The sequence below is a fragment of the Herpailurus yagouaroundi genome, unplaced genomic scaffold (genome assembly GCF_014898765.1).
Source record: "Herpailurus yagouaroundi ecotype Mexico unplaced genomic scaffold, PumYag 210, whole genome shotgun sequence".
NCBI classification, from domain to species: Eukaryota; Metazoa; Chordata; class Mammalia; order Carnivora; family Felidae; genus Herpailurus; species Herpailurus yagouaroundi.
Window position 1 is genome coordinate 16204471 of NW_024412441.1, and position 26501 is coordinate 16230971.

General features: G+C 35.2%; 1 protein-coding gene across 1 annotated transcript in view; it reads left to right on the forward strand.

The window, feature by feature from the left end:
- LRPPRC (leucine rich pentatricopeptide repeat containing) overlaps positions 1-26501 on the forward strand; it is a 106365-nt gene that overhangs the window by 31227 nt on the left and 48637 nt on the right. The window contains exons 12-23 of the mRNA XM_040453885.1: positions 218-336; positions 1830-1923; positions 4938-5004; positions 11768-11795; positions 13796-13853; positions 14972-15078; positions 15300-15377; positions 15717-15761; positions 16112-16225; positions 17261-17391; positions 18094-18179; positions 19599-19806. Coding sequence (XP_040309819.1) covers positions 218-336; positions 1830-1923; positions 4938-5004; positions 11768-11795; positions 13796-13853; positions 14972-15078; positions 15300-15377; positions 15717-15761; positions 16112-16225; positions 17261-17391; positions 18094-18179; positions 19599-19806 — 1135 coding nt within the window. The remainder of the gene's footprint in view (positions 1-217; positions 337-1829; positions 1924-4937; positions 5005-11767; positions 11796-13795; positions 13854-14971; positions 15079-15299; positions 15378-15716; positions 15762-16111; positions 16226-17260; positions 17392-18093; positions 18180-19598; positions 19807-26501) is intronic.

Below are 26501 nucleotides of genomic sequence, written 5' to 3' on the forward strand. Positions count from 1 at the left end.
GTTATAATTTGTGGGATATTCCCTTAGAACTTGCCACTGGATTAATAGATTTGTCATCGTATTTCCCAGTTCTTTTGCTTTTCTGCTTTCTCTTTTTAGACAAAATGAGTATTCTTTCATACATTATGATTCAGAAAGTAAATAAACTGAACTTTCTGATCTTCTGTTAATTTGTTCCAGGTATTTCATTTCTGTGCTTCTAAATTTTATCCTATAGGTATAATTGAAGTTCTCAAAGCAATGAATGAAGTGGGAGTAAATCCTGATCAGGAGACCTATATAAATTACGTGTTTCCATCCTTTGATAGCGTGAGGTCAGTTCGTGGGGTTTTGCAGGTGAGTACAAGTAAGTGTGGTTTTAATTTCATAATTGAAGAGATTTCTTTCCTCCCTAATTGTTTAGTAGTAACCCCCAAAAAAGAAAAGTCATAAAGCTTAGTACTAAAAATGGTCATTGTCTGTATACAATTTTCTAAAAGCTTTGTAAAAACACCAGTTAGTGTAACATCTATAGTGGTTAAACTTAAAAAACTTGAAAAGGTAAAACACCAATTTTCTTGTGTGTTAAAAGGCAATATGTCAATATCAAGAAAAATGTAAATAAAACATTTAGACGCTCCTTAATCCTGCTTTACAGCGTAACTACAAGTTTTCAGTTTTTGACCGTTACTTTTCACTTGTATATGAATTTTCATAATACAGTCTTAGTATACTTACCATACATAGTACACTTATTCTTTTTTTAAAATAATCTTTTGTTTGACTGCAAAGCATTATTTTCCTACCCAGTAATTCCTGTTCCCATCACAAGAGGCAAGGCATTTATGAAGGGGCAAATGAAGTAATTGACTTGGATAGTGCATTGGATCAGCAAGGGCTGTACTTTGCGTTTTCAGAACAAAGTGGTCTGCAGTTAGGAACATTATGGCAGAGCACCAGCCACCTTAATAAGAAATACTTTGTTTAGAAGGTCTGCTTCCTAGGTGGTTATTCCCATAATGCCTAGATTTTTCTAATAATTTTAGTGTTCTTTTCTTTCTTTGAAATAATTACATAACTACAGTCCTTTTAAAGGCAGAGTTTATATCTTAAGTGTCTTTACCTCTCTTCCCTGAGTATTTAGCAGAGTATTTTGAGCCTGTGGTATACATATTTTACTGTTAAAAAATTTATATTTGAAAATTCATTTCCCCACAGGGTCTTACTTCCCCAACCTACTTTTTTCACTTGGCACTTTCTATTCCAGTGTGTAATTCCAACAATTATTTTTTTATGCTTGAGTGCTGTTTTATTGTATGGATATACCTTAATTTATTTCTAGTTATTGCTTATTATTGATTAGGTTGCTTTCAATATTGTGCTAGTATACAGTGAGTCAGTAAATGTATTGGAGTTGAATTTTGGCTCAGATATTAAATTATTAAACAAATGATGGCATTGGGCCACATGATTAACCATTTGGTGTTAAATTGTTTAACACCCATTTGGTGTTAAATCCAAGTGCATTGAATTTTTATTTTGTTATGAATGAGAGAATTGGTCTCATGCCTTCAATAATAAATTCTTTCTAGAAGGAAGGCATCCTAAGGGTAACACATATTTGAATTTGAAGATTAGGTATTTAATTTGGAATGTTGAAACTCTATCTCATAGTTTTTGTTAAAGTTCATTTATTCAGTTTACGTATTGTCCTAGAAAATGATTGTTTTGGGTGAAGGATTATCAAAGAATGTGTTGATGTAAAGAAATGGGAAAACAGGAAATTTGAATGGCATATCAACATATTTATAGCTGAGGCATGTTATCATTGAAATATGCTTTATCCCTAGGAAAATGGATGTCTACCTGAAAATAATGTATTTTCACAAGCTGAATTCAGAAGTGAAGCAGTTACTGGGAATTTATCCTATGTTTTATCATTTTGTAAGTATGCAACATTAGCTGTAAACTTGACAGGTATTGATTTCAGTTACTATTGAGGGCATACAGGGTAGTTCATGCCCTTGATACGTACCTCAGGGAAGGTCAAGGTAACTTTCTGTGTTTTTTTAATATGTTTTGCTTAAGCGAGATTGATAAGACAGTTTATGAGTTTAACTTATGGACAATTTGGAAGTAATTTTAAAGTTAAAAGAACCTTGGAGATTATTTGGTAGTAGGTTAGGACCCAGAAGACTTGGTTCTATTTATAATTAAGCCACTGATTATGGGACCTGGAACAGTCCTTTTGCTTCAATTTCTTGAAATGGGGATAGTGTTACTTCTCTGCCTTGTGCAAGTCAGTGTGAACATCATAAGAGATATTGTTTCTGAAAGTGTTTTCTAAACTGATGCATATTATAGCCACTGTTCCATGAAGCCCATCTCCTAGTCCTCATTAACCAAAATACAGCAGATGTTTACTAAACACTTAACAAATGCTATGGTGCTTTACAGTATTCATCACATGTAAATAAAATTACCTGCATTGATGGATGAAGAAAGGCAGAGATGTTAAATGATTTGGTCAAAGTTAGTGATTGAGCCGGAACCAAGATTGTCTCATTTGACCTGATTCTTTCACCCTACCCACATTTTGATGAATAAGACATTTCTTACAGTTTTCATTTTTGAACTTATCTATGACATTACTTGACCATTTTTCTAATCCTGTGAAAAAGATGCTGTTTAAAAAGAAAACGCACAAACATCAGTTTCTATACTCCTAAAATGTTAGAAGTCCATCTTGGATTAATGTGTACCCAGACTGCATAGGTGGAAACATTGTAAAAACCATATTACTGGTATTGAAAATAGTTCATCGTAATATCATAAGGGAAAGGCAAGGTGTTCAGTATGAAGAATGGTGACTCCTGGAGGTGTAGTTATTTGAGTTTAAGGTTGGGTGTTAATGCTAGCTGCTATCTGAGGGTATTGATTTTGCCTTCTACTCAGTATAATATAAAAATTTGCCTTCCTCACACATCAAAAACAGAAGCGTTAGCAGAGGAATCTGGGTGCACGAGGTGTATACACGAGAGCTGCCTTTTCCCTGTAGCATCCATTCCGCTTTGTTGTCAGCCACCTGATTTTAAGACTTATTTGTTGCTAAGGAAACTAGATGCTTTTTGTCGGCAGCTTTCATCTTGCTAAGATGTTTCTGGTCACTTTTTAATGAATAAAAACTTGACAATATTCTGTAAAATACTAGTGTGAATAGTATAAAAATAACGTTTCAAGAGGCTATTAAATTTGAAAAAGAAAAATTCTAGGAACTTAAGAAGTACTTCAGGCCACTCCTGTCAGTGCCCTCCCCTCCCTGCTTTGATTTACAGGTCTTTGAAAAGCAGTTAGTTCTATAATTGCTGGTATTCCCTGTAGGCAGCTCTGAGGTAGGCACTTTTGGTTACTACATCAAAAGGAATAGCAAGTAGTAGAGAAGAATAAGTGGCTTGTCTTGATCCACTTTGTGTAGTAGTAGGAAACATTTCCCCACTTGTGTTTGTAGGCGTGGAAAATTAATTTCATCAAGCAGTTTTATTAAAGGTTGCTGAAAAGCATGTAGTTATGTCCACTTTAAAACTTCCTTGAGTGACTAAATGCTGGTCATTTAAAAAATGATTTTCAGATTTTTTTAGTTCTGTGTAAAACCATTGAGAAACTTATATTCCCTGTTGAAGGATATAACAGTTTTCTTATGTGTGTGAGTTAAATTTTAATTCATGTTTAGAAGAGATGGGCAAATACTCTTAAAATCTTATGTGACTTTCCCATGAGTTGTGTTTTTGTTTTTAAGTTAACCAGGTATCTTAATCTTCACTAAACTGTATTTATTAATTCTGTTTTCAGAATTTACCTCGACTATGAGCTCCTCTCTAATTCTGTCCATCTTGGATCATTCAGTAGTCACATTATGTATGAAAAGATTAAATCAGTTACTTGCAACATGGCACCATTTTAATACAGTGGCAGGGGAAAATAAATTCAGGAGTTACCTACTTTGATTTCCTCCCTTGCTAGTAAGGGTTATGTGAAGAATCAGGCCTTATGTGGTAAGGCAATCAGGCTTACGATGTCATCATTGAAACATACAACGTCGTAAATTGTTAAATGATAAAATGAATAATAGAACAAGCAAATACTTAGAAAAGTGGAAGGTGAATGTAAATCAGTTATCTAACAGAGGTGAGGACTTATTATGACTTTAGGCTGTCACTCTTACGTGTATGAGGTTATTGATCACAGTGGAAAATGGAATGACAAAGTGTAAGTGGTTCTACAGAACCCAGTGCTACTCTGAGAAAAGAACTTTTCTTCTTACATTTTTTTCTAATGTTCATTTATGAGAGCAAGCGTGCGCGAGACGGACAGAGTCAGAATTTGAGCAGGGAACAGGCAGAGAGGGAGACAGAGGGAGGGAGACACAGAATCTGAAGCAGGCTCCAGGCTCTGAGCTGTTAGCACAGAGCCTGACACGGGGCTCACACCCACGAACCGTGAGATCATGACCTGAACCGAAGTCAGACGCTTAACCAACTGAGCCACCCAAGTGCCCCAGAACTTTTCTCCTTTAAAGGACAGAAGTCCTATGGGTAGTTACAGTTTCTTCCTTTGTAGGGCCACATTGTCTAGTAATGTACAGTTTTGGCATGCGTACCAGACTGACTGTCAGTGTGCTGGTAGATTACTTATTACCATTTATACCAAAAAACCACAAATTCATTAGTTGTATATATTCATGAACATGGAATAAAAATGTTTTTAAAGGATGGCTTATGTTGTAGGTATATATTACTGCATTATCTAATTAATTTTGTATCAGAACATTTCCATTTTAAAAACAATTTCCAAAATGAAAATGAAAAAGTATTGCTATAAATGTGTTTCCAAATAAGGTGATAATTTTTAAGTTTTTTGGGTTTGGTCTGGGATTTAATGATGATCACTTTCTTTTGCAGTGGAATCGAATACATTGCCTTTCTCATTTGCTTCTTTGAGAGGCAGCCTAATTCTAGGCTTTAGGAGGTAAGATGATTGCCTTACATAATGTTCTATGCCTGATTGCTCCTGTTTTTTTGACCTGCTGTGTAAGGAAACATACAGATATTCTTGTCTTCCAAATCTTTCCATTCACTAGTTACCTGAAATAACCTTACCTGTTTTCTTCTTCCTGTTAAGTAGTTGACTTGAGTGCAGGCAGTCTTTTATATCATCTTTTCCAAGAAATACACACAGATTTGGTAAAGGTCTTGTATCAGAGAAGAAAGCACTGTTTGAAAATGGCAGGTTGGAGTTCCAAAGTTGTATGTATGTTTGAATGGTACTTTGAATATTTCATTACAAGGTGACTTTAGTGAGGATAATACTACGGTCTTCCTCTGTGTGCTCAGGGGATGTTAATGACCTTTTTCCTTCTTAGTGTTGTTATTTTCAAAATAATTCAAACATAATGAGTTGAAAGAATAGTAGAGGAAACATCCACATACCCTTTATGTAGAGTCACCATTTTTGATATTTTGCTATATTTGCTTTCTCAAACATATATGTACACACAAGCACATATGTATATATGCTTTTTCCATTTTTGCTGAACCACTTGAAGTTGTAGACGTCGTGATTCTGGATCCTTCAGCTTTTTTCTCTTTAAGAACAAGGTCATCATCGTGGGGCACCTGGGTGGCTCAGTCAGTTAAGTGTCTCACTTCGGCTCCGGTCACGATCTTGTGGTCTGTGGGTTCGAACCCCATGTCGGGCTCTGTGCTGACAGCTCAGAGCCTGGACCCTGCTTTGGATCGTGTGTCTCCCTCTCTCTCTGTCCCTCTGCTGCTCACACTCTGTCTGTCTTTCTCTCAAAAATTAATGTTGAAAAAAATTAAAAAAAAAAAAATAAGGTCATCGTCTATATAATCACAATACCAATATCACTCCTAAAATTTAATAATATTATAATATCATCTAGTATACATAGTTCATGTTTAGATTGTCCCTAGTTCTAAATATTTCTTTTATAGCTATTTTACTTTTTGATTGAGGATTCAGTAAGTGCATGCATTGCATTGGTTGCTGCCTCTTTATATTCTCTTAATCCAGAACAATTCCCCTACCTTCTTTTTGTCTTTATGACATTAACTTTTTTGAAGGGTCCCAGGCTACTTGATCTGTAGAATGTCCCTCCCACATTTTGTATGCATCCAGTTTCTTTCTCATAATCAGACTCAGGTTGAATATTTTTAGCAAGAATACTTGATAGGTGATGGCATTTCTTATTGCAGCAAGAGATACAGTGTTGGTACCATCAGCTGAGTTTGATCACTTGGTTATGGTGGTGGCCGCCATGTCTCTCTTGCAAAGGAACCTCACTCCCTTTGTGATTAGTGAGAAGTCTGTGGGATACTTTGAGACAGTGGGTCTGTCCTCTTTCACAGAACCTTTCATTCAGTGTTTTTTAGCAGTCGTTGGTAATCCTTGTTGAATCAGTTGTTCACAGTGGTAATTACAAAAGGACAGGTTTCTAATTTTGTTTTCTAATTTCTAATTTCTGATACTAATCTCAGTAATTTTTAGCCTGTTTCATTGGTGGGAACACTAGGGTTTTTTGTAGACCTCTCCAGCACCTCCCTTGCAGGCCAGGAGAGGTAGAACAGGTCGGTGGGATTCTGTGTTGCTACCATTTCCAGTGTGGTTCCACTCTTTTCAGTCATAGTTTTGAATTAGGTTAAAACACAAACCAAGGGCTGCACCTTTAAAGTTTAAAAATACAAAATACATAATTAAGTGGATCAAAATGCTAGTAGAGCCAGATTTTTAAAAAACCCATAAAACTAAGTAAGAACCAGGGCACATGAGTGGCTCAGTTGGTTAAATATCTGACTCCTGATTTCAGCTCAGGTCACTATCTTACAGTTTCGTGAGTTTGAGCCCCGTATCTTGGGATTCTCCCTCTCTCTCTTCCCCTCCTCTGCGCTCTGTCTCTCTCAAAATAAATAAGTAAACTTAAAATAAAAACCCATAATATATTATGAAGTGAAATAGTAACATTGTCATTTGTTTGTCCTTGAAAGTTTGTTGTATAAACTTCCAGGCCTGTGTATTTCCTTCTTTAACTTGACTGATGTTATGTTTTTGTAGTCCGTTTGAATGGCAGTTGTTACATTTCACATGTCCTAGTCTTCTTAAACAAGGTATTTGGACTATAAAGTTGGTCCAGCGTGACGGAAAAAAACCACACTGTACGTTCTGGTATATACCTAGGTCAGTCATTGAGCTGGGAGTGCCTCAGTGATTGAAGTATGCAGAGTTGCTTGCCTCTACACTAAATTTGTTGTGTTTTCTGTTTCTGCTTTTTAAAAAATGTTTGTTTATTTGGGGGGGATGCAGAGAGAGAGGGAGAGAATCCTAAGCAGGCTCCACACTGACAGTGTAGCTGAATCTCACAAACCGTGAGATCATGATCTGAGCCATTATCAAAAGTTGGATGCTTAACTGACTGAGCCACCCAGGCACCTCTCTGTTTCTGCTTTTTAATTTTGTGTCATCATCTTTGCTGTAAGAGCTTTTGCTTTGCTCTTGACATCTTTCAGTGTATTTAAGTAACCTATGCATCCTTCAGTAATTTGCTATTTTTGATTTATTGTGGGCTGGGAAATTAGGTAAACTAAGTTGTTGTAATTTGGAAAAATAAACAGTTCTAAGTAAGGGCATGGGTATGTATCTTTCTGTTATTATTTTGTGACAGATTTTGTGGCAGCTGTTTGGATTATTAGAACATCACCTTTTGTTTGTTTGGTTTATTGCGCTATCTCCAGTTCTAGATTAATACCTGGCACATGGTTGAATTAATTATGGAGGCCTTTTTGTCTGCCTCTGTGTTTAGGCATTCCCTTTAATTCAGCAAGTATTTGTTGTGGAGATTGGAGGTGCTGGTTGGGATCAGACTGAAATGTGGTGAATAACATATGGGAACTTGTCCTTTATCTTGAAGAAAGTAGACTTAATTTGTGCAGTGCGGAGGCTTGGCTGAGGCAGAGATACATTTAGAATGTATTTTAATCTCGGATATATTTCTAATTTCTAGGAATCCAATTTGGATTTTTTAAACATATCTTCCATATCTCCTTGACATGCTTATGCTTTTTTTTTTCTTCTTTCATGACTAAATGGAATATTGTCAATAGGTGTTTTGATGTGTCTATTAATTCTATTGTTTGTATCATTTCTGGTCTGTTTCCATTGGTTAAATTTTTTCTCAGTATACATCATACATTTCTGTTTCTTTGTAATTTCTGATTGGAGGCCAGTTGTAGATTTTATTCTGTTAAATGTGGATTTTTTTTTTTATTCCTTTAAATATTTTTGAGCTTTCGTTCTGATGTTTTGAGTTAAGTTATTGGAACTGTTTTCTTAGTGCTTGTTGCTTTTATGCTTTACGCAGGACTAGATCAGCCTTCAGTCTAGGATTATTCCCAGTAAATTAATCCAGCTCCATTATTGAGGCAGTATTCTTGTGAGTATTTTGCCTGCTAGCCTATGTTTTTTGTTGTTGTTGTTGTTGTTAGTATTTTTAAATAATTTCTACACACAGCATAGGGCTTGAACCCACAACCCCGAGATCAAGAGTCACATGCTCCACCAACTCTGCCAGCCAGGCACCCCTAGACCATGTATTTTTGAGATCATTGGGAATGTGAGCTATTACAACCCCTGTGTGAGTTTTGGGAATTGTCTTTTTCAGTCTCTCAAAAGGTCTTGGATAGTTCCCTGGGCTGCAGATTGTTGCCTCACTCAGATGTGATTGTAAGTACTCCGCTAAAGACTGAGGCCAGCTCTGCAGATCTCCAGAGCTCTCGGCCAGGGTCTCTTCTCTCTGGTAGTCTACACTGCAACAAGTTGTAACTAGTCCCTTCCAGGAAAGTATTTTTAAGTCTTCAGGTTCAAAACTGTTACATTGTTGAGTTTGTCTTATTGTAGATACAGAAAAGTTTCAGCCTGTGGTAATTTGGCATTGTTCATAGCATATTTTTAAGCATTTGTAACTAGGTGATTTCTTTCGCTCTCTCCCACCACAAAAACTATTAAAAATTCGGAATGTAATCAATGTTGTTACAGTCCAGTATTTTAGGATTAATGTAGCTTTCTGTTCTTTTATTTGATGCTGAATCAAATAGTATGTGTATTTTAAAATCCCTTTGCAGGACATTTAATACAACTATTAAAACAGTCACCTGTCCCATGCTTCTCCAGGGTCTTGTACTCTAGTTTAGAATTGGCTGAATGAGAAGACAACTGGGTACTCATCTGCATTCCCAATAGAGTCCAGATTAACCCTCAGCAACTGCCGGGAGGATGAACACAGAAGAGATTCACTTAGTTACTCCTTACCAAAAGTAAAGACTATGAAGGATTATTCATAGTCATTCGAAATGTAAGAAGTTCTAGAGCATTAAATGAGATACTGTAGTCACTTTAGCTAATCATAAGGGAAACTTGAATATGCATTTCAGTACTGGAATGCAATTTGGGGATAGTTCTCTACCCTTAATATAAACTGCCTTTTAAAAAAAGTAAAATAAAAAAAACAAATAAACTGCCTTCTAGTAGTACGTCCAGGGTCTGTGAGGAAATAGTTCCTAGCATGTGTTCTGTAACCTGTTGGCCCAGATTAATTTTTTATGCTATTCCACAATAGTTTTGAAATACCAATACTGTTTTCTCCATGTCTTCTGAGAGTAGTGTTTGGTGAGCTAGTATTTCTGTAAATTGATCATCTCAAGACCTGGTCATTGATTACCAATCAAGTATATGCCTTTCTGGGGTGCCTGGGTGGCTCATTTGGTTAAGCATCTGACTCTTGATTTTGGCTCAGGTCATGATACCAGGGTCATGGGGTTGAGCCCCGTATCGGGCTCTGTGCTGAGCATGGAGCCCACTTGAGATTTTCTCTCTCTCTCTCTCTCTCTCTCTCTCTCTCTCCCTCCCTCCCTCCCTCCCTCCCTCTCTCCCCCCTCGCATTCTCTCTTTAAAAGAAAAAGAGGTATATGCCTTCCTAAAATTTTCCAGTTTATAAATTGTCTGTTAACATTTGTAGGCAAAGTCACCTGTAGAAAACTATTTAAATTCAATACTGCTTAGTGAAGATGAGATTATTTAAGATTATTAGGGAATTCTTAACTCTAAACTTTTTTTAAAAAATAAGGCTGTTTTTAAGACTATTTTAAAGGGCATTTTATATCTGACTGATAAAGTTAGTAAATTCCTATGTCAGATTCAAGGCAGGCTGACATTAAGTATGAGTAAGACTTTTCTTTCTTGGGGCGCCTGGGTGGCGCAGTCGGTTAAGCGTCCGACTTCAGCCAGGTCACGATCTCGCGGTCCGGGAGTTCGAGCCCCGCGTCGGGCTCTGGGCTGATGGCTCAGAGCCTGGAGCCTGTTTCCGATTCTGTGTCTCCCTCTCTCTCTGCCCCTCGCCCGTTCATGCTCTGTCTCTCTCTGTCCCAAAAATAAATAAACGTTGGAAAAAAAAAAATTAAAAAAAAAATAGTGTAAGACTGGTTACACTGGTTCACTGGTTATCCTGTTTCATAAATGGCTTTTCATTTAAATAGGAGAAATTTGGATGAGACATTCTTTTTGCTTTCTTTGGAGTAATTTCAGATGTATAGAAAATTGGAAGGATGGTACAAAGAACTCTTATATGCCCCGTTTTAACTTTTAGCATTTTTCGACATTATTTTTCTACATTATTATTATTCATTCACTCAATCAATATACACCCATGCTTATTGTGTGTATGCATGTGTGCATGTATCAATCAATGTACACACATATACATAATAAAATTTATGATTTTGGGGGGGTTATTCTACAGAATAAGGATATTCTTTTTTTTTTTTTTTTTTTGTTAAGGTTTTATTTTTAAGTAATCTGTATACCCTACAAGGAGCTTGAACTTAGAAGGGTACATGCTCTGCTGACTGAACCAACTAGGGGCCCCGCTACACAACAAGGATATTGTTACACAACCACAGCACAGTTTACAAATTCAGAAAATTTAACATTGATGGAATACTTTTATCTAATATGGCTCTTTTTATTCTAGATAGATAGATAGATAGATTTATGTATGTATGTATGTATTTCCCCCCCTCTCTTCCAGAAGCTCCTTCATGGATGGATGTTGTCCTTTTTCTTTAATTTTCTCTAATCCAGAATGTTTCTTCAGCTTTTGTCTTTTACATTAACATTTTTGGGGAATACAAGCCAGTTATTTTATAGAATATTCCTTACTATGGTTCCCCATGATTAACTTTAGGCTTTACATTCCTGCCTGGAGGAATAGCACTGGAGTGATATTCTGCCCTCAGGGAGTTAAATCTAAAAATCACACATTGTCCATCAGCAGTGTCCATTAGTCTAATTTTGATCACCTAGTGAAGATGTTGTTCAATTTCTCCATTATATGGTTTCTGTCTTTACTAAGACAAGTAATAAACAGTCTGTGGGCAGATGCTCCGAGAGTATGCATATATATCCTGCTCTTTCAAACTTGGACGCAAAGATTTAGGGATGATTCTTAATGATTCTTGTTTAAATTAATCATTATTTTGATTGAGTTCAAAGAGTCAGCCTTTCCAGATTATCCCAAAGATTCAACTTAACTTTGGAAAAATTTATTTACTTACTCTTTTTATGGCTTTTATCTGCATTGCATATAATAGTTGCCAGTGTGTTGTAACTTACAATGTTTTTTAAGCCTCTGGATTTATTTTTAATCCTTTGCTGCCCTCTGCAGGTCTATGGATATAAATCTTTGGAGCAAGGTAAGTACTCCTCATAATGCAATTCATAAGGTGATTTCTAAAATGCTTTTAAGAGCAAAAGTTATAGTAGCTTCGTACATTTATGATATATTATTATAAATTAATGAATTTTAGAGTCTTGAAATAGGTAGTTTTCAAACTGTCTTCCTAGAGCCTGAAATTGATTATTGCAGTGATCCTTGACTTCGTCCTAAATTCTTCGTGAGGTTTTCATCTTTTCCAAAGGACAGCTGTTAACATTATTGCAGTGACGTTTGGCATAAAATTTAATAGTTAGTTTTTAAGTTATATATACATATGGACATTTATGTGTCTCTGTATATGAATGATGTATAGATCAATTTTAAATTGCTAGTTTTTTAAAAAGTTAATTGCTTTTATGCAAGAAGTACCGTTACTCTTATGCTGAATTGCAGGAAACATTTGTAGCTAAATAAAATCAGAACATACATCGTTAACAGGAATTTCCAATTTATATATTTTTTAAAATCTAAATTTCCATAGGGGTGCTTGGGTGGCTCAGTTGGTAGAGGGTCTGACTTCGGCTCAGGTTATGATCTCACAATTTGTGAGTTCGAGCCCCACATTGGTCTCTGTGCTGACAGCTCAGAGCCTAGAGCCTGCCTCGGATTCTGTGTCTCTCTCTCTCTCTCTCTGCTCCTCCCCCACTCACGCTCTGTTTCTCTCTCTCTCTCTCAAAAATAAATAAACATTAAAAAAAATTTTTTTTAATCTAAATTTCCTTTAATTCTGTTTTAAGTATTATACTGCCAAACTATACAGTCAGTTATAACTTAATGCTTGGGATATCTGTATTTAGAAATGATTTTTTGACTAGAAATATTTTTTTATTGGTTTATTCATGAAATGTGTTTTTGTTCAAAATTTAGTATTAAATGTGGCTTTCTTACATCTATTAGATGGCTATAAATTACAACTTCTAGTAGGATTATATTGTCTATCTTCTGTATATGTCTGTGTTAGTGAAAAATAGTTTGTAGGTAAGAACTGTTTCATTTTACTTTGTTTTTAAGTACTGTCTACCTTAACTATCCTTTGAATTGCCATTAACTGCAGCATGATTTACATGGTGGAGTAAAGTGGGATGTGGCCAATTTTGCCTAATTTTCTATATTAGCAAATAAATAGTAGTAGAAGTAACTGCATTTTGAGTTGTCAACACTTGTAATATGTGCCAGGCAGTATTTTAAGAGCAAATAAATTCAGTCGTAGAATACCCATAGAGTAATTTAGAATTCTTAACTCCCTTCTTACTATCTTCAGCCCAAGGATACATAGTCAAACACTGTGTCCAAAAGTTACAAGTCACTACTATAGGTTTTGTAATCATTTTCATCATGAAATACGTATTTGGATTTCTTTTGTTAAAATTGGCTTGCAGAATTAATGTTGAAGAATTAGTGGTGTGTATGTCTTTGAGTATTTGTGCATTCCTCTGCTAAGAATCCTTGAAAACAAGCACATTAGAGCTCTTGACCCCTTTGGTTTTAATGCCATTGAAATGACTGGGAAAATATCGTTTGAAAAAAAAAAAAACTAAAAAAAAAATTAAGCTATTTACGAGTCCAGGATATTTTTACTTTATTACTTCTGTAATACTTCATTTAAAGGTGGAAACTGGCCAGGTGTCAACAAGACCAAAACAACATGATGAGAAATAATACTGGTTGGTAATTCCTATAAGCTCTGTCCTGTTTCTAACAATTTATTTAAAACAATATATAAACAAATCGGTTTAGTGACATTTCATGAAACACTGTAGTTTTTCTTCGACATGGATTTGTTTTGTTTTTGTTTTTAAAGACCTATTATTTAAAAACGAAACAATCTCCTTGGCAGGTGTGGTAGTGTTGAATAACTGTGATATAGAATAATACCTTACTGGGGAGAGGTTTTATTATTTCAAGAATTCAATTTCAGATTGTATTTGTTCTTGTTTGCTTCTCTTGCTGCAATGTGCGCATTTTCTGTCTTACCAGATAACAGAACTGTTGTACAAGGATGGACGTTATTGCCAGGAGCCTCCAGGACCAACGGGTAGCGTTTCAATTTCGATGATTGTAACTTATCCACAAATCCATTCTTCTGTGTAATGATGGGCTAGAAGGATTACGGCAGTAAACATTTTCTTTTTGAAAGTGAAATTTGAAAACATTTGGTTATAAATCTTTATATTGGTAACTACAACATTTTGAGATCTATGAGGTGTTTGGTTTTATCATTATAATTTTTTTAAAGACAGGGTTGGAGGCTTTTTCCTTCTTAGATTTTGAAGAAATGCCTCTTACAGCACCTACCAAAATAGGCTTACAAACCAGTATTCTTAGTGTTTGTTATTTTAATGTTTTGGAGGTATAGTTAATTTTAAATTTGTAAGATAGTAAAAGAGATCTTTAGATTTATTCCTACGTAAATATAATTTATTATCCAAAATGCCTTATTTTGACATTTAATGGTTTTTGTTTTCCACCTAATGAAGCCTAGATGCTTTTCTTTATGAAGGTTTATAAAGAAAACCTATATGGTTTTCTTTAAGAAGGTACCCTTCTTGAAAGTTCAGATTTTCTATTCTAGGTATTAACATATGGCCCTCTACATTTTATGCTTGAACGCATAGGAAAATTACTGTTGTTACAAAACATCTTTGTTAATCTTGGTTTTTCATTGGCTAATAGGCAGCTCTCCACAGGATTACTGTATCTGCTTATTAAAATTATTTAACTTTCTGTACTCAACATTTAGCAGCCATTTCTAATTTTACGTGTTCCCCAAATATTGTCCACAAAAAAAAATTAGTACAGAAATGTGTACAAGGCATTTATTTATTCTTCCTACTCGTGGTTTGGACAGGAAAGGGGTAAGGCCTTGGGCAGGACCACTTCTGTCACAGAGTGGTGGAAAAAAATAGATTGAAGTAAGATTCAGTACTGAAAAGCTGTCACTCGGTCTGAAAATAATTAATATTCCTTTCACTCACCAGTTAGATATGTGCTCCCAAACCACATAATCTCTATGCCTCAGTGATCATTGTTGCCATTTCAGAGCCTCTCATCAGGGTGACATCTCACACCAAAATGATTTCTTATAAATTAATCTTGATAACATGACAGTCTCAGTAATTTTAGTGGAATGCTTTCTCTTGTTTTTTTCCACAGAAGCTGTTGGCTATTTTCTTTATAACTTGATTGACAGCATGAGTGACTCAGAGGTACAGGCCAAGGAGGAGCGTTTGAGACAATACTTCCATCAGCTGAAGGAGATGGTACCATTTCATTTTTTGCTATATAATGCCTGTCCTGTCTGACATGTATCTATTAGATTTGAAATTGCTGCTTTTAAGTACAACCAGACCACTTCTCAATGACATACACGAGTTGGAGACTTAAATTATGTCTGAGATAATTTCTGTTAGACAAATTTCAGTTTGGTTGTCTAAAACTCAGGATGTTTTTTTTTTTTTCTTCCTCCTTTCCCTTTGCACAGAATGTAAAAATTCCTGAAAATATCTACAGAGGCATTCGTAATCTACTGGATAGCTACCACGTTCCTGAATTGATTAAGGTGTGTGAAATAGTAAACTTTTTAAAAATGCTTGATTTATATATAAAAGCATGTTAAAATTTTACTTAAGTGTGATGCTTTTGGACCAAAAAAGTTTACGTGGCAACCATGAAAATAAGGTTTTTTTCATTGATGGTTGGTAAATATTGCTTATATATCTCAAAGAATGTGTTTAAAACATTAATTACAATGGTTAATGAAGTATGAATAGAATTTCTGGAAGATTTTGAAAAGATGAAAACATAGTAAAATGAGCTGAAACTCCTAAAATCTGCTTTTGACATTTGCTGATATACTTTTCCATATGTTTTTTAATTCTAATTTAAATCTCAATTTTAGGATGTTAATATATTGGTTGACAGAGAGAAGATAGACTCTCGAAAAGTAAGTAGGTTTTTTTGAGTAGATTCTAGATGCTATATAACCACCACATTTAATGAGAATTCTAGATTTTGTCCTTATAAAACCAGTGATTCCTAGCATTTTTGTCATCAGTACATATCTAAGAAGTTAGTAACAGCTATTCCCTATCTTAGAAAAATCAGCATATCTAAGAAATTCGCATATGTATCTCAGGAACTTCAAAAACCCTTGGAGTCCATCCACATCCGGCTCCCCAGATTAATATCCTTGATAGCACTCTTGACATCTAGGAAAGGTCAGTTTAAAGGAAGAATGACGAGGGGTACATTTTCTTTTAGTAGTAAATTTCTCTTTTCTTTCCATTCCTGTAGACTACGCAGCTTACATCATCTGTTTTGGAGTCTACACTTGAAAAACTAAAAGCTGAAAATCAACCTATAGGAGATGTCCTGAAACAACTCATACTAGTGCTTTGTTCAGAAGAGGTAATATTTGTTTAAGTATTTCAAATATGCCATTAAGGTAAAAAAAAAAATTCTTATAGATAAAAGTAAGAAAGCCAAACATAATATTTATGTTTTTCACAATTGATTATTATACATCATGTGTGAAGAGTGCAATTAAATGAAAGGTTAACTAATTTCAGCTACACCTTGAATGGCATGTTTTCGGGTTGCTGTAGTTTGTTTACGATAATCTGCAAAGTGAATGATAGTAACAGCCGTGATAGGTTTATCATACATGCCAAATGTCCTTTCAAGCCATGGCTCCGGTCTCTTATATCTAGATTGTCAAGCAACTGATACATGCAGTAGTCATTTGCAAGTCAAATATTACTAGGTTGTTAATGCAGGGATTGAAATTCCATTTTCCTGCTGGAAAAAAGCTCTTTCTGAGATAAAGGGTCTCTTGCATTTTTTCAGCAGGCGTCCAGCTGTACTTTGTGTTCGTTTTAGTGTGTGTCTGCAATTTGTGGTATATCACTAGACTTTTTCAGTTTCTAGTTCAATATGATTTGGTTGTATGCCTGTGTTTCTAGGGGAAAAAAGCATAACTGAGTTTAAGATTATAACATGGTACTGTTGAATTGTAAAATATTGCTTCACTTGGATATTAAAGTAGACTGTCAGGAGCTTTGCGATGATACATATTTCTCTGTGTGGACATTGGACTGCGAGTAGGAGCTGACTTGGTACACATTTAATTTGGACATCTTTTTTACAATACAGTACCTACAGTACCTACAAAGCTAAAACATCAGATTTGACATAGCAGTTCATGTTGCGTTACATGTAACAAATCTTTTAAACCCTACATATGTATCTTGGCTGCTTTTGAAAGGTGAATAAAAACACCCCAAGGAGAAAGGTGAAATTATTAACACCAGATCCATTTGTTTTTCAAGTGCTGTTAACTTTTTCTACACTCCGAGTGTTAAACTTAGAGATTTTACATTTTTACTTTTATGTCATTTTATACCATCTTCCTTCTTTCTTTTTTACTTCTGTCCTTTATTTTAGAACATGCAAAAAGCTCTTGAATTGAAAGCAAAATATGAATCGGACATGGTTGTTGGTGGCTATGCAGCTTTAATAAATTTGTGCTGTCGACATGATAATGCAGAAGATGCATTGAACCTGAAACAAGAATTGTGAGTACCCTGGCACTGGAACAAATCATCAGCATTTATGCGGATAGTCAGTCCTTCATGGATCATGTAAATCGAATATTCCTCTTATAGAATGTAATTTTTAAAAAATCTTTTTTGTCAGTGTTTTTTGAAATTTCATAAAATGACTCCCTTTGATTAATTGCAGCTTGTTTTCAGCAAAGAGTCTTTAAGTATGATAAGACATCTTGTGCCTGAAAGCCAAGGATTTTTCCCCATTGATTATTCTACAACTGCATATCACAACAGGGGTGATTATAAGGCTTAACATTCCCCTTTCTCTTCTGTAGTGTGAACAACATTCTGTCCATTTCTCAGGTATCTTCGGTTTCCCATCCTGATAGATTTTTTAATTAAAAATAATGTCTTTGAGTATTTCAATGTTTATCACAAAGTTAGAATCACGTAAAGTGCCACGAAGCAAAGAGTTCCTTCGTTTGTAACATTTGCAGATGGTGTGATGCAATTAACATGTAGTGTTAGGTTTTTACCCTTTTGTCACTTTGAGTATAATTACATGTGAATTTGAATATGGCTTCAAAAATAAACCTTCACAGAAATGTAGAGGCCTACGCTAATAACAGTTCAGAACAACTGATGAGTTTTGAAAAGTGATAACATGGATATTGCAGTTCTTTTCACAATCAACTTTTAACATAACATAAATGTGCCTTTAATTTTTAGTGACCGTTTAGATCCATCTGCTGTCCTTGACACCAGCAAGTATGTAGGCCTTGTAAAAGTATTGGGAAAACATGGCAAGCTCCAAGGTAAGCCTCAGCACATAAAGGAAATAGGTGATGCAAGTATCTTGCCACTGGAATAACATGTGAATTGATATTAATGGTATATCATGTCCTGCAAAGTGCTTGAACACTTTGCATACAAATTTGCATGTGAATCCATCCAGAGCTGCGTGGACAGTGTAGGCCATTAGTTTTAATGGATTGGCAAGCTTGTCATTTACATTTGCACAGCTCAGTGCTTTTTGCATTTCTACAGCTAGTTTTTATTAGCATTGCTGTTTGGATTGAGTTTGAAGATCATGACTTATGGCACAATTTGCTTATATGCCTGCACTAATGGCTTTGTTTTTGCTTAAGAACATCTGAAGGCTGAACGTAAAACCTATAAACATACCCTTTATTTAAGAATATGATTTCTGTTGTAGTCTTTGTCTTAACTTTTAATAACATTAACAAAAAATGTATATACCTTAATAAGTTTTCATTTAAAGTTTGCAGGGAAAACCTTGCTGATTTTACAACTGAGATGCATGCTGTAATTTTCTCACTGTTGAGATAATACTAAGCCTAATTACTTACACTTGATCATATATTCTTACTGTTTGCTTGTTTCTTAAATTTCTCATTGGGCTTGATTTTGAAACTTCCTTTTTAGCCTTCCTCTCCTTTTTATTTCTAGAGAAGATATTTAAAGAAAATTTTTTACAGTGAAAAATGTAAGGAGGAAATACTTGATCTGAACGTTGAATTTTTTCTTGGGACGTCCTTCTAATACAGAAAACTCTTTATAAGCATTAGCCTGCTTTTTAAAAATCACTTTTTGTAAAACGGTCAAAACATTTTGTCTGGGCAATAATTAAGAACAACATTATAAAAACGCACTTATTCCATATCCTAAAATGTTTGTTTCTGCCTTCCTAATGAAGCTTAATGAATCTAATGTATTAACATGCAGTCTTTTGGAAAGCTTTCATTGGCTCTGCTTGGCTAATTAGTATCGACATAGCAAACAGGCCCTATCGGTATCAGACCATTAGTCTGGCTGTATATACAGTGTAAACACATCTTTATTATCTGGCCTCCTGACAAGCCATCTGCTGAAGAAACAATGATGTGATTTAGCAGATGTTAGCTTTGAACGATAAAAGCCTCCATTTAGGAGGATCTTACAGCTATAGGGCAGACCGTACAGGGTTATGTGGTGCAGAGTGGTCACACAGTCCCTATCTATAATTTGTAGTCAAAGTTGCAGGGAAATGATAAAACCATGCTATTGTGGATTTATAATTGTAGTCTCGTTTAGAAATGCAAGTAGTAATTAACTTGAAATCGGCATTATACACTAGAATTTACATTCCTGCTGGGCTTGAAATGCTGTTTTAATAGCAGTTTGTTTTCCCTACATGAAATTACCTAAGGGTCTTTTGTGTTACTTCATTGTAGATGCTATTAACATTCTAAAGGAGATGAAAGAGAAGGATGTTCTTATCAAAGATGCAACAGTCTTGTCCTTTTTCCACATCCTGAATGGCGCAGCTTTAAGAGGTGAAACTGAAACAGTAAAACAGTTGCACAAAGCCATCATGACTCTGGGGTTAGCGAAACCATCCACTGCCTTAAGTTCCCCACTGGTCACTCTGTATCTGGAAAAGTAAGTTAAGTGAATTATGAATTTTAAATCTTGGTATTCAAATAATGAGGCTAATCATTTGGGAATTACACTTTGTAAATACTCTGTGGTGCTATGGAAGCCTTGGAGGTTATTTACCACAAATAAGAGGACTTTTATGGGCTAGATGACGTTGAAAATGACCAGCAGCTCTGTGGCCCTATGGCTTACTTCTCAATGGATTGGTGTGCGCTGAATTTTTTTGTGGGGCATGTGATGATATCACATGAAATTGAATCTAATTTTTCCCAGTTATGAGCCTTAGAGGTGTTAATTATTAATATAAGAAGGAAGGATTCTCTGGGGCTTTTGATTCTGCATCCTGATTGTTATTCGAGTAGTAATGTAGCAGCATCTCTTTGGTGCTCCTTTTCTCCATGTTGTAATTGATTTTAATAGTATGTGCCAATACAGGTTTTCTAGCTTTGTTAAATGCTGTAGAGGATGTCTCTGTGCGTTGGAGGAGGAAGATGAATTTTGTAGATAGGGTGAGGTTTACTTAGTTTGAAAATTTTTACATTCGATAGCAACTGATATGCTTTAATATGCCCAATTTAAGGTATTATTTGCAATACAAATCATAAAAATCAACCCTGCTCTCTTGCAGTGAGTAAAACATTTTAGTAAGACCACTATGCACCCTTTATTTTATCTTCTTTTCCTTTTGCATTTGTTTTCCCTTTTTTTGCCTTTTTAAAAAAAAATTCTTACATCTTTCCTCTTTATCATCTTTTTCATGGTTTAATGCAGTTTTTAATTTGCCTGTTTTGTGATTGGGATTTTCTTATTTTCTGATTTTATTTTAATTCCACTGTAGTTAACATAGAGTTATATTAGTTTCAGGTGTACAATACAGTGATTCAGCAGTTCCTTATGTTAGTCAGTGCTCATCAAGATAAGTGTAAGGATTTTTCTGATTTTAGTATAGATTCTGCCCTATCAATGCCAGGAAAAATAAGATACATCTTAATCGTTCTCATATTCTTCCCAAATTTCTGGTAGTTTTCCTTTATTAATTAGAGGGTATAATTAATTGAATATAATGAATGGTTTATTATTGATTTTTTTTTTAAGTTTTATTTACTTAAGTAATCTCTACACTCAGCGTGGGGCTCGAACTCACGACCCCAGGATCAGGAAGCACATGCTTTCCCGCTGAAGCCAGCCAGGTGTCCCTAGTATTGAATTCAAAATGGGGAATAAAAATCATCTTGGCTCCATGTTAGGAAATGTAGATATATATATATATTTATACACACACAGATACATACATACATATATATGGTTGATGAAACAATTTGTCATCCAATCAAAAAAAAGCTTATCAAGTTAGATGATTGGCCACATCTTAACCTCTACAATCTCAGCATTACATCCTTTTAAAGAAATAGCGATTCAAACAATTACTGTGTTACTGAGTTCTCATGTTCACAGCCAACTTTATATCGAAATCCTATAATTAATATGCTTCCTACTAGAATTTTTTTGATTGTTTGAGAGACCCATCTCTGCAAATTGCATGTGAAGCTCTGCTTAGGGATTTGAAAGAAATGGGCCCAGTGCCCAGAAGAATTAGGCCCTCCTCCACTACTGGGCAAAAATAAAATAATTAACAATGAAAACGAGGCCATGGTAGAATAGTATCTTACAAATAGAAATACTTTGAATACAGAGAAGACATGAAAGTTTTCTGAAAGAGGTCTGCAGATGGGGCTCATGAACCAAGGAGAGCTTATCCACAGGAAAATGAAATAACATGGAATCTACATGTTAACCTAGAGCATGCTCTGTGCTTCTGATTATAGAGGACACTCAGAGATTTGTAGATCTCAGGAAAATTGGGCTGTCTCTCTTAATTGGGCTAGAGAAATCTAAATTAGTATCTTTGCTTTTTGATTTCTTACTACTTTTTTTTTAGTATCTTTGCAGAGGCAGTCTCCATGACAGAATCTTTCAGTTTATCTTAATAAAAAGGTTGTGTTGACTGTTTTAGATAAGTCATGAGAGTAATAAAGAGAAGACAAAGGAGATTTCCTTTTTATAGAATTGCAGAAAACAGTAGTTGCACTTCTAGTCTGGGAGAAGTTGGAGGAAAAAATTGTCTTTGAAACTTTTTTTCTGTTGTGTTTTCCGTAACTGGTGGAACATAACTAATTAATTCAGATTCATGACGAGAGCAGTACAAGGATTAACTACACTAGCCTGCTAAAAAGTCTACATGTATTTGATTTGATTAAATATATTTAATCTTCAATAATATCATGTAATTGACCTCAGCAGGTGTGAGCTCATCTAGAGAATGAGCCTTATTTATTCAGACTTGAGATAAAATTATGAAACACGTTTCAGAACATCATATAAAATCTTCATCTTTTCATTCAAAGACAAGCATCATTTTGGAATGCCACTGCAAAGACTCTAAAGAGACTATCACTTAGATACTGTAATTCTGGAACAAATCTGTGAGATTGGGTTTTTTAGAAAGATGATGTTTCGGATTCCGTAATATCTTAATTTTGAAAGACAATGCTGACTTTTCCAGCATTAGATAAAACACAGGAGAAAGTAATCCTGTGTCAGTTTGTTACTTGGAAAGTGTATAAAAAGTTTATGGGTGTGGAAAACAATACACTTTGTTTTCATTTATTTTGGAAAATTGTAAAGAAGTTGGTTAACTAATCTGTTTTTGTATTATCAAAATTATAATACTTGTATTGAATGGAAAAATAGGCCGAGTTGAACAAAACTTTCAGGTGTTTCATTTACATTAGGATTATTTTATAAGCCACGTGTCTACCTGTAGGCCAAATGAATGCTACTTTATTTTAGGTAACTACTTAAAATTTTTTTTCTTTTCATTGAAATCATGCCTGATTCTGGAAGATGATCTGGGCCCTCCATATTAAGGAAGAAAGAAATGCTTTAAAATAGGTTAAAAGAGCTTTTGATTTGTCTTTATGCCATGGTAAAGGAAATGAAATTAATAAAATCTGGGCCATTAGGTTTAAAAGCATAAAAATTTGTATGATGTAGTTTCAGATTCACTTGTCTTACAGCTTATCCATTTTGGTTTCATTGCATGTGAAAAAAATATCTGAAGCTGTTTAACTGGATTATTTAGTGCAAATGATCAGAGAAGCTTAATTTCTGCTTTGCATTAAGGACTTTTCTGTGCTGATTTGTGCTATAATCTGTATATGTCCACATGCATTTCATTTAAGTGAACCATGGACTTTGTATATTTAATCATCCCAGAACTCTTGCTAAGTTAATCTTGAGTTCTTCATAAAGGTCACAATTTCTGTAAGATGAACCTATAATAATAAAAGTTTTAAAACTCATTGTAGCACTTTAGAATGTTATGTAAATGGGAAATATATTTTTTAAAATGCTGGTTATGCTGTCATATTTGCTCCCCTTCAATTTTAGCATCTTCATTTGTACTAGATACTTTTATTATTTATGGGAATGCTTGCCTTCTAGAGTAAAACTCTTTATGTGCTGAAAGGAAATTAAGGAGGTTTGGCTCTTTTACTCCATTATTGCAATTAAGAATTTAGCATCATCAGTGCCAAAGGACAAAAGTGGTTCATTTGCCCTAGGGGGACAGGACAGTGATAAGATGATTTTTCGTCAAGGATCATTGGGTCGTAATTAAGTTACATTCATGGCTATTGCTTTTTGAAGGATGATTGGTAAATGACAGGCTTCATGTGCTTAGTACGGACAGTGTTCAGTAGGGTTTTTTCTCCCTCTGTCAGAAAATCCTGTTGAGCCTGATAATGTAAATGTGGCATTTTATTCTGAACAAAAGAGCAGGGAAATGAGCTATCTTGTCTAATCATTCAGTTGTTTAACACCGACTTCCAGTTTAGACTCAATTGGCTGGAAAGCTCTTGACATGTGAAGTTAGTGCTGTTCCGAACGCATGTTTGAGTAAATTTTAAAGTAAGTGACAGCTAAATTGTACCTAGGGAAATTACAAAGCCTTCAACACAGTTAATTTTTTGGGGAGGATTAGTTGTAATTGCAACACCAGTCTACTTGAAGATTCCTCATTTATAGATGATGAACAGAAAAAAAACATTTAGCTCTTTCAAAGGCTGGTTCTCCTTACAGAATAATTTTTATGAGGACGATGGTTTCTCTTGAATTGATTTCTTTCCACACTGAACAACTGCTTAAGATTTATAGAATAGTTTGTTCTTAGAGTGAATTGTTGTTTTTTTTTCTTGTTTTAAACTTTTTTCTCCCCCAGACTCCCCTTTTCTCTAGTGATTTCCGATTTTGAGAGCTTTTCAGGCAGTATGCCCTTCAGGTAAATTACCACCTCACAAACACTTTATGCATAATGTCGAAGCACCTTATTCCAATTAAAAATCAATATTTGTCCCTTTTTCGTTGTTTAAATCAATTATACTCTCTGGATTGGAAAGTTATTTACGATAAGTAAGGAGATTAAGTTTGAGGCTACTGATAGGTGAATAGATCGTTGTCACTAATTCTAACAACATGAGATTCTGTGAGATGCATTTGTGGTTTTTACAGGTATGTATAGTGAGGAATTTGACTTAAGAGTGCTTTGTTTCCTAGTATCTTTGAGAAGGTATTTTTGTGTTCAGTGGATGCCTCATATGGATGTATGTCCAGTGTTTGTTTTTCCGTCAGTGACATAACATACTTTAATTTCATAATAATGACCGAAACAAAAGGTGGCAACAGATTTGCTATCTGAGCTTCAAGCTTGCCATTTTGGATATTCCTCCATGTAATAATGGAAAATTACAGTTTGTAGTAGTTTTATTTTCAGTCATGTTCCCTTAAAAAGTGAATTAGAGATTCTAGAGTGAATTTTAATATGGGCCGAGTCCATTCACGTTGATAAATAAAACTCTCTTTTATTTTTTCTTTAATTTTTTTTAATGTTTATTTTTGAGAGAGGGGCAGCACGTGAGCAGGGGAGGGGCGCAGAGAGAGAGGGAGACACACAATCTGAAATAGGCTCCAGGCTCTGTGCTGTCAGGGCAGAGCCTGACACGGGGCTCGAACTCCCGAACCGTGAGATCATGACCTGAGCCAAAGTCGATGGCTTAACCAACTGAGCCACCCAGGTGCCCCAGAACTCTCTTTTAAACGTTCACATTACTTACTGGACTCAACCTATCTTAGATACTTGTTCTTAAAATTGAGAATTTAGAATATTCCTTTCCTCTCTTCTGCTTCATTTCATAGACTCACAGAATTTGATAAACCTTATGTTTGCATCAATGAAAAAAAGTTTTTAAATGATTGCTTATTGGCATATATAGTTTCATTCATGAAAATTGTTTTATGTACTTCATTGAAATATTTGGGGGGGAGGGTCTAGTCATTGAAAAAAAAGTCTTAGTTACGGGTTTTTTTTTTTCTTTTTTCTGTTTTTTTTTTTTTTCCAAGTTTATTTAATTTGAGGGAGAAAGCCTCAGTGGGAGAGGGACAGGGAGAGACAGAGACAGTCCCAAGCAGGCTTCACACTCGCAGCGTGTAAGCTGATGTGGGGCTTGAAGCCATGAACTGTGAGATCATGACCTGAGCCGAAGACAGAACCTTAACAGACTGAGCCACCTTGGGGCCACCCCCCCTATTTTTAGAGATACTGATATGTTATAGAGTTGTTTTCTTTTAGCATTATTTGAGGTTTGTGACAGCGGTGGCTAAATTTTTATCAGGAATGGGCTTTTAAAAATTTGTGATTCAATTGTACATAAAGCTTTCAGTTATGAATATATGCTGAAGTAAGCATAGAATCAAAAGCTTTGGATCCAGAATTAATGTTACCAACAAGATTTCTTCAAAGCATTATTGTTATTTTAGAGTAGGGTTTTAAATCCATTCTAGGGTTTAAAGTGTGCAAAGGAGATCGTGGAATCATTTGAGGTCACGGAACCTCGAGGCACACTGATAAAGTGCTGTCCCACATCTTGGGTATAAAGCAGTTCCACTTTTTCCTTTTTATGTTTTGCTGTTCTTACTGATTTCATCTTGTCTAATAAAAGTCGTACTTTCATGTGATGATTTTCTCTGGTGGTGTGAAACATTTGAGTTGATGAATCTAATCTAATAAGCTCAAATTCACAGAACCTCACATTAGAGAATTAGAACTGGGAGGGAACCCATAGATCCTTGAGTTCAGCCATTGTGATAATCTGCCTTTCATCACCACTTCTGGAAATTTATCACATGGCTACAGCCAAAGCTGCATGTAGTACTTACCAAGTGGGATTGAAATTCAAAAGTCCTGTGAGTATACAACTATTTGTGTTGATTTTAGATACTTTTTCGTATTTTTCATTTTTATCACCCAAGTTTTTAAGCTTTAATAGGAAAGATTAATGATGACATCATATCATATGAAACATGGATATTTTTATCTCTTTTTAAAATGACATAATCAGCCACAAGTCAGAATGTAGATGATAGGGATTGAAAAGAGCCGGCTAGGGGCGCCTGGGTGGCGCAGTCGGTTAAGCGTCCGACTTCAGCCAGGTCACGATCTCGCGGTCCGTGAGTTCGAGCCCCGCGTCAGGCTCTGGGCTGATGGCTCAGTGCCTGGAGCTTGTTTCCGATTCTGTGTCTCCCTCTCTCTCTGCCCCTCGCCCGTTCATGCTCTGTCTCTCTCTGTCCCAAAAATAAATAAA